The sequence below is a fragment of the Engraulis encrasicolus genome, chromosome 9 (genome assembly GCF_034702125.1).
Source record: "Engraulis encrasicolus isolate BLACKSEA-1 chromosome 9, IST_EnEncr_1.0, whole genome shotgun sequence".
In the NCBI taxonomy this organism is placed as follows: Eukaryota; Metazoa; Chordata; class Actinopteri; order Clupeiformes; family Engraulidae; genus Engraulis; species Engraulis encrasicolus.
In genome coordinates, this window is record NC_085865.1 from 51,067,130 (window position 1) to 51,075,977 (window position 8,848).

At 45.4% G+C, this 8,848-nt stretch overlaps 1 protein-coding gene across 1 annotated transcript in view; it reads left to right on the forward strand.

The window, feature by feature from the left end:
• Nucleotides 1-1,031: 1,031 nt before the first annotated feature.
• Nucleotides 1,032-8,848, forward strand: part of LOC134455311 (uncharacterized) — a gene marked incomplete at its 3' end in the record, with an annotated part of 59,736 nt that continues 51,919 nt past the window's right edge. The window contains exons 1-3 of the mRNA XM_063206333.1: nt 1,032-1,158; nt 6,053-6,276; nt 8,567-8,728. Of these exons, the coding sequence (XP_063062403.1) occupies nt 1,032-1,158; nt 6,053-6,276; nt 8,567-8,728 (513 nt within the window). The remainder of the gene's footprint in view (nt 1,159-6,052; nt 6,277-8,566; nt 8,729-8,848) is intronic.

Sequence of the window (8,848 nt, forward strand, 5' to 3'; positions counted from 1 at the left end):
CCCCTGGTATACGCACTAAAAAGTGATGTAAGTCATTAATTACAATGATTCTTGCTGGAGACATTAATCAATACTTTATATGGGGACCAGAACATGTTTTAATTTGATCTTGATTTGGCCTAACTACACTTTTCAGAAGCAGAATTTTGGTCACAAACCTCACCACAAAAAAATTCCGGGCACCCCCTGAAATCTCTGGTGCACCCCCAGGGGGTGCCCGCACCCCAGGTTAAGAACCACTGGTGTAGTCTTCTTTTTCTCCTGGTATCAAGTGCCTCCAGAGCGTATACCTGTTTGCCTATTGTATGGCAGTGGCAGGTCGTGCTTGAGCAATGAAGTAAAGCACAGTGCAGTGGAATCCCATCCTGACTGCCTACTTGTCTGTCTGAAACTCGAGCAGGAAGGATTGGATAACACTTTCCCTGGCCGAAGGCACACACACACACACACACACACACACACACACACACACACACACACACACATTCACACACAAGCACATGTGCGTGCCCGCGCGCACACACACACAGACACACGCACGCGCACACACACATACGCGCACGCGCGCGCACACACACACACACACACACACATTCACATACACAAACACACACACGCATGCACACACACACAGACAGGCACACACACACACACACACACACAAACCAGTCCTGACACCCTAGCCTTCAGCGCTATTTATTATGCAAGTCGCTGGACAGAGGCCCTGCTTCACTCACTGTCACTATTCTAACACACACACACACACACACACACACACACACACACACACACACACACACACACACACACACACACACACACACACACACACACACACACACACACACACACACACACACACACACACAAACACACACTTTCTCCCACACTGTTCAAGCCTTCCATTTTACACACACAAGCCCTCGCACACTCACATGATGGGTACCTAGAAACACTTACATCGGTCTAACGCTCACAGACACACTCACACAAACAGACATCCATGCACAAACCAGGACCTGCCACAAAGGATGGGCACACAGGCCGGGAGCCCCAGGATGCTCGCGCTGCTCCTCGGAGTCATCATCCCCGTCTTGAGCACATTCTCTGGGCATAGCAAGTCAAAGGACACCCCCTACCAGCCATCGTGCCAGCCAGGTATGGATCTTTATGTGTACCTGTGGGGGAGGGAGAGAGAGAGAGAGAGAGAGAGAGAGAGAGAGAGAGAGAGAGAGAGAGAGAGAGAGAGAGAGAGAGAGAGAGAGAGAGAGAGAGAGAGAGAGAGAGAGAGAGAGAGAGATGGCAGCCAGGTAAGGATCTGTATGTGTGCCTGTGAGAGAGAGAGAGAAAGAGAGAGAGAGAGAGAGAGAGAGAGAGAGAGAGAGAGAGAGAGAGAGAGAGAGAGAGAGAGAGAGAGAGAGAGATACCATTTGGCACAACGGATTATTCTGCACATTAATGAAAAATGGTGTAGGGGGAAAAGCATATGATATTATAAAATCCATGTACTCAGGAGCTAAGTGTGCCATCAAAATCGGATCCAAAAGAACAGATTATATCCCCCAAGAGTGCGGTGTGAGGCAAGGTTGCCCTTTAAGCCCAACTTTGTTTAACCCATTGACGCCTAATGCACCAGCATAAAAGGGTGCTGAATGCCTGAGCCCTTTTTAAGAAAAGCTGCCCTCAGCCTTTAAAAACCTACATATCAGCTTCTGAAGCACATAAAAATATGCTCTAAGTTGCATTTAAACGCTAAGACCCTCATCTTTCATTAGAATGTGTTCATTTATCTCAAACAAACAGAGATTTTTAATAAAGTTGTCTCAAATCTCATGAGCCTGAATGTTGCGTAATGACGTTCCAGGCGCCAGGGCCTATGTTGCGCAACGCAACATCAGGCATCAATGGGTTAATTTATATATAAATGACCTGGCGACCATCCTAGAAAAGTCAACCACCACAGGACCCACTCTGAACAACATCGAGGCCAAATTCCTGCTGTTTGCAGATGTTCTAGTCCTTCTCTCACCAACAGCAAATGGACTTCAAATGCAGCTTGGGCTCCTCCAAAATTTCTGCCAGACCTGGGCCCTGGCAGTGAACAACAACAAAACCAAAATAATTATATTTCAGAAAGGTTCCAAATAAGATAGAAGACAAAATACATTTACTTTAGGACCACAAACAATTGAACATGTCACAGACTACACCTACTTAGGCCTCAGAATCAATTACAATGGAAGTTTCAATAAGGCACTGAATGAACTGAAAGACAAGGCACTCAGGGCTCTATATGCCATAAAAAGACAAGTACCTTTTGAAATTCCAATCCAAATTTTAGCTATTTTCAAGGAACTTCAATTCTTGGCATCATATCCGGCATACAATCTTCTGGCAGGTAGCTTGATAAGTAAGACCCTCTGTATCTCTCTTCAAGAAGGGGTGCGGCTCGTCGGACAGGGCCATGGGTATAATTACTGGACCGACTGTGTTTTTTGATAATATGAAAAATCCGGGATATTTCCAGGAAAAAAATCAAAGAAATCGGGAAATGAGTCAAAATTAGGGAGTTTCCCGGGAAATTAGGGATGGTTGACAGGTATGTCATTACGTCACAAAGCCTTGTAATACCAAGAGCTGAGCAAAGTCACCAGCCCACCAAAGAGAATATCCACCCCACATATCAACCAGGTCCACTGCTATCCCTTCCCACTAACACCTCCACACTCTCCAGGCCTGCAAGACCAGGTCCAAATTACACAACATACTCCACTAAACCAAATTTTCTTATACTTGAAAAATAACTATTATCAATATTGGCAATTGAAAACCAAAACACAAAGCAATATGCAATGCTATCTGTCCCTAAACAGAGAGTATGCACTTGCAAACTATCTAACTCAAATCAAAGACCCTATCTTGAGAAAAATATCGACGAAATACAGACTCAGTGAACACCGCCTGGCCATTGAAACCTGCAGACATAAAAAAGATTGGCTTTCCAGAGAAGAACGATTTTGCAGACAATGCACTGACAATATGACAACACACGCGTGCACACACACACACTCTACACACACACACACACACACACACACACACACACACACACACACACACACACACACACACACACACACACACACACACACACACGCACACACACACACACACACACACGCACACACACACACACACACAAACAAATGGTATAATTTCATTATGTCTTACTGTTCCTCTTATTGTTGTCTTATATACCATGCTTTGGCAATACAAAGTTTCTTTTGTCATGCCAATAAAGCACTTTTGAATTGAATTGAATTGAGAGAGAGAGAGTAAGAGAGAGAGAGACATGCCAGACAGGTAAGGATCTGTATATGTGCCTGTGGGAGAGAGAGAGCAAGAGAGGGAGAAAGAGAGAGAGAGAGAGACTCTGCAGTTCTTCAATCATCAACTTGTCAATGCCAAGATGTCAACAGTGTGATGTCAGGGGCGGGCTGGTGTGGAAGTCAGTCGTGGAAATGCTTGTGTCAGAAGTCAAAGGTCCTTCTGCTGTGTTTATGATACGATGTGTGTCAGATGACGTGTGCATTTGTGTGTGTGTGTGTGTGTGTATATGTGTGTATGAATGTGTGTGTGTGTGAACTCTTCGGTGAGACAGTGTGTGTCAGATGACGTGTGCATTTGTGTGTGTGTGTGTGTGTGTGTGTGTGTGTGTGTGTGTGTGTGTGTGTGTGTGTGTGTGTGTGTGTGTGTGTGTGTGTGTGTGTGGTGTATGTGTGTGTGTGTGTGTGTGTGTGTGTGTGTGTGTGTGTGTGTGTGTGTGTGTGAACTCTTCGGTGAGGCGGTGTGTGTCAGATGACGTGTGCACTTGTGTGTGTGTGCGTGTGTGAACTCTGTGAATGTGTGTGTCGCTTCATCAAAGTAGTTCAGGGTTAAATTAAATGGCATACTTACAATATAGTGCAGATTTATTGCCTCGATTAGCTGTTGTGTTTTGCACCATTCACATGTTTTTGCTTTCAGTTGTTTTGCTTTTGGTTGTAATCTAGATTAGATATGGCACAATTACCGGTATGCCGTACACATAATGGGACCAACAAACAAACAAGTCTGAATGTGTAGGACCAGGGCTGGACTGGCCATCTGGCATAGTGGGCAATTCCCGGGGGGGCCTGCACCCTTGTGGGCCCCAATATTCAGAAATGTTTACGAAAAATGATTTCGGGGCCCACGAGGGTGCGTGGCCCACCGCTAAATATGAGGGGCCCCCTTAAGCCAAAAGTACCCGGGCTCTATTTCTCCTCTAATCCAGCCCTGTGTAGGACTACTACACATAACCATGATTGATTGTGTGTACAGTTGATCTCTGATTGATTGTGTGTGCTTTTCCTTTTAAATGTACTTGCTGACTTTTAGTTGCTGCTGCGTCTTAACTTGTGTTGCTGACCTCCTTTCTTTCTGCTGTTTCTCTACTTATCTCGTTTTACTACATAGCCTACATACTACTTCTTGCTTTACTACTTACAGTATTTAGGTCTGTGTGTGGTTGTTTGCAGGAGTGCCGGCGGGGTGGGGGGGGGTGGACAAAGGGGACAGTTGTCCTGCGCCCAGGAAGAGAGGGGCCACCGAATTGGGTCCTTATAACATTGTATGTATTGGGCTGGGGGGGCCCTTTCAGACGACTTTGTCCTGGGCCCGGGGCCCAGAATTGGGTCCCTATTACATTATATGTATTGAGCTGGGGGGGGGGGGGGGGTGAAGCTAAATCTAAAGCTAAATCTGTCAGCGGCCCTGGTTGTTTGTGTGCATGTGAATGCATGCCGTTGCGTGTTACGTGGGGCAGAAAATGGGGACAAGTCTTTCTTGTCTTGTTACTGCTGAAAGAAAATGTTGCCAAATGTAGCTTGAGGTTGAGGTTACAAATGTGTTTGCACACTTTTGTTTATTTTGTGATGTTGAGTCAGTGAGATAGAAACATAAACATTTGTGCGTGTGTGTGTGTGTGTGTGTGTGTCCAAATGTGTCTCCAATTGTGTTCATAAGGAGAAATATTCTTACTTGTGTGTGAGTGTGTGTGCAGTACGTGTGCAGTGATGGACAACCTGGATTCCGAAGGAGCTACTTAATACCCAGTGCCATATATTGCAAATGACCTGCTTTTACCAGTAGCCTACCTTCCCTATGGGCAGAGAGGCTCTAAGGGTATTACCAGAGACTCCACTCACCACTTTTCCGGGTGGTCACTCTGGGGGTGCCAACGGAGTGCAGACTCAGAATGAATGGGCTGCACTCTCTCGACAGCGCCCCCTAGGTGAATTGCAGGCACGGGTCGGGTTGGATGGCAAGTTTGACAGCTGCTATGGGGTACCTAAGTCTCCACCCCTTCCTGTCGGTTCATGGGGAAGTGGTCTTAAGACGCAAATCTTGAAAAAAGGTTTTGGTGAGGGCCCGCACACCTCGAATGTTTCTTTTTAGCAGGTGCAGCTTTTCAAGGTACTCCAGTCTTCGTTTAACTCAAGGAAGAGCGTGACACTGCTTCTTCACAATTCACCACTTTTTTCTTTTTCTTTTTGTGCTGACGTTTCGGCACTAGGCCTTCATCAGAGTCACTCGTGCCGAAACGTCAGCACAAAAATAAAAATAAAAAAGTGGTGAATTGTGAAGAAGCAGTGTCGCGCTCTTCCTTGAGTTAAACGAAGACTTAAGACGCAAATCAAAACCTTTAAAATTTGCTGCTATCATGTGTGGAATCCAGTGATGGTGTCAGATGGAATCCGGATTTGGCTTTACTCACTCGCTCACTAAAATTCAAGGCTTTTGAATCCAGGTAGCCCATCACTATATATGTGTGCATGTGCGATCAGGGCAGCCGACAGGGGGGACAAACGGGTATATTGTCCCGAGCCAAGGGAGAGATGGGGCCCAGAAGTGGGTTCTCATCACATTATATGTCTTGCGTGGGCGGCCCTTTCAGATGACTTTTCCACGAGCCCAGCCAATGGTGTCAGCAGCCCTGTGTGTGATGATTCTTCTTTGTTTTGGCCATCAGGTTATTACTGTCCAGAGGGAGGTGTTGGGGCTCTTCCATGCCCCAGGGGTACTTTTGGAGCTGAACAGGGGGCCACCTCGGTAGAGCGATGCGTGAGCTGCCCGCCTCACCACTACGCCCCCCGAGAGGGCATGAGTGTATGTGTGCCGTGTGGTGCAGGGGCACACCAACCCTCGTCTGGACAGGACAGGTGTGTGTGTCAGTGGGAGGAACAGACCTTCCAGGTAAGCACGGGCACAAACGCACATACTGTACACACACACACACACACACACACACACACACACACACACACACACACACACACACACACACACACACACACACACACACACACACACACACACACACACACACACACACACACACACACACACACACATATACGCACACACACACACAGGCACACACGCACACAAACACAAACGCACACACACACACACACACACACACACACACACACACACACACACACACACACACACACACACACACACACACACACACACACACACACACACACACACACACACACACACACACAAACTGTGTTGCATTATAAATAATATTACGCGTTACAGGCACTTATGTCCAAAGCAAAAGATTTAAATAGGTAGACACATATTTGAGGAAATGCAGAGTATTTTTTTTTTGTGATCAACATTTTTCATTTTATTGAGAAGATTTGACAGTACAAACAGAGGTCAGCTTTATGCAGAGTAATTTGACACACTATGCATATGCAGGAGAGGTTCTAGACCAAACTTACCGGGGTGTGGGATATGGGGTGGGGTTTTTTTTGGGGGGGGCACATGAATTGGCAAAAGAGATCCATTTTTTATGTAAAAGCATATCATGTTGCGGCTAGAAATTAATACACAGGAGCCACAACAGGGGCTGGGAGGAAATCTACAGGGGCCGTGGCCCACTCTGGACCCTAGTGTCTACTGTAGATCCGCCCATGACACTACTGTATGCATGAGAATCCCCTATTAGCATGTACTGTATTGCTAGTGTAAGCAGTGCTGTAATCTGTTAGCGGCCTTCATTCATGTCATGTGCTGGCTATCAGATGTCCTTAGTTAGTGGATATAGCCCTCAGGGTCTGCTTTTCAGCTATTGTTCTTCTACCCCCTAAGCACTCCCAGGGGCCTCATCAATGCACAACCACACACAAACAGGGACACTTGAACGTGCATGTGACATGCCCACACACACATGAACGTACACATGCACTTGCAGAGATGTGCACATGCACGCACGCTCATATATGCATGCACAGACACACATCCACACCCATTATTACATTTAACAGATGTTTTAAAAAACAATACATGTAGCCTAAATGTAAATGTTAGATTTGATTGTCAAAATGTCTTGTTTTTGTGTTCAGTGGGGAAGGATCCTGAATTGGCATTGCATTTCAAAGTTGATTGTTTTTTACATTTTCATACATTGCATTCTACACATACTTACAATATATTGCAGATTCATTGCCTAGATTAGCTGTTGTGTTTTGTACCATGCATTTGTTTTTGCATTTCGCTGTTTTGCTTTTGGTTGTAATCTAGATTAGATATGGCACAATTACCGCTATGCCATACGCATAATGGGACCAACAAACAAACAAGTCTGAATGTGTAGGAGTACACATAACCATGATTGATTGTGTGTACAGTTGATCCCTGATTGATCCCATGTGCTTTACCTTTTGTACATATACTTCTGACTTTTACTTGCTGCTATGGCTTTTACATGTAAATTGTATTGGGCAACACTTTAGAATAACTACCTATTCACAGCTTTATAAACACTTTATAAATAATGAACTAATCATCAACAAAATGTATACAAATGTTTATAAATGGGCAAGAAATACTATGTTAACACAGTGGACACAGTGCAGTCGCATCGGTCCTGGAAGTCTCCAAAGACCAGAGGGCATGAAACCACATAAAACCCACACAGTAGAAGTTGATTCGCACTCCACTGTGCAGTCGTAGTTTGGTTATTACTCATTTACAAACATTTGTAAATGCTTTGTTAAATGTTAAGTATTATTACATGTTAAAGTGTTTATACAGCTGTGAATAGATTGGTTATTCTAAAGTGTTACCTTGTATTGTTTTGCTGACCTTGTTTCTTTATACTACCAGAAAGGTCCAGTCAGGATAGGGTTAAAGTGCAAATGTGGGTGTAAATTTTACATCTGCATATCAAAATGGCATGCTTTTGTGTTTAGTGGGGAAGGGTCTTGAGTTGGCATTGCATTTTAAAGTTGTTGACCAAGTGATATAACAGACACCTCTGTGACACGTCCATGTGACCGTCTTGTGTGTGTGTGTGTGTGTGTGTGTGTGTGTGTGTGTGTGTGTGTGTGTGTGTGTGTGTGTGTGTGTGTGTGTGTGTGTGTGTGTGTGTGTGTGTGTGTGTGTGTGTGTGTGTGTGTGTGTGTGTGTGTGTGTGTGTGTGTGTGTGTGTGTGTGTGTGTGTATGACTGTGTTTCTTCCTCAGCCCAGCGATGGCCAGTGTGTGTGTATGCTAGGCTTTGAGATGAGCGGAGAGGGGGGTGTGTGTGTGCAGAAGGTGTACGATCTATGCAGAGACGGATTTACACGGACGCAACATGGAGACTGCATGAACACGCACATGTGGAGGAAACACTGCACCCAGCTGGTTAGTACTGGTATAACACATACATACTACATACACGCACACACGCACGCAGGCACCACATACTGTAGGCCTACAAACACACACGCAGGCACACAGGCACGCACACAGGCATACACACAC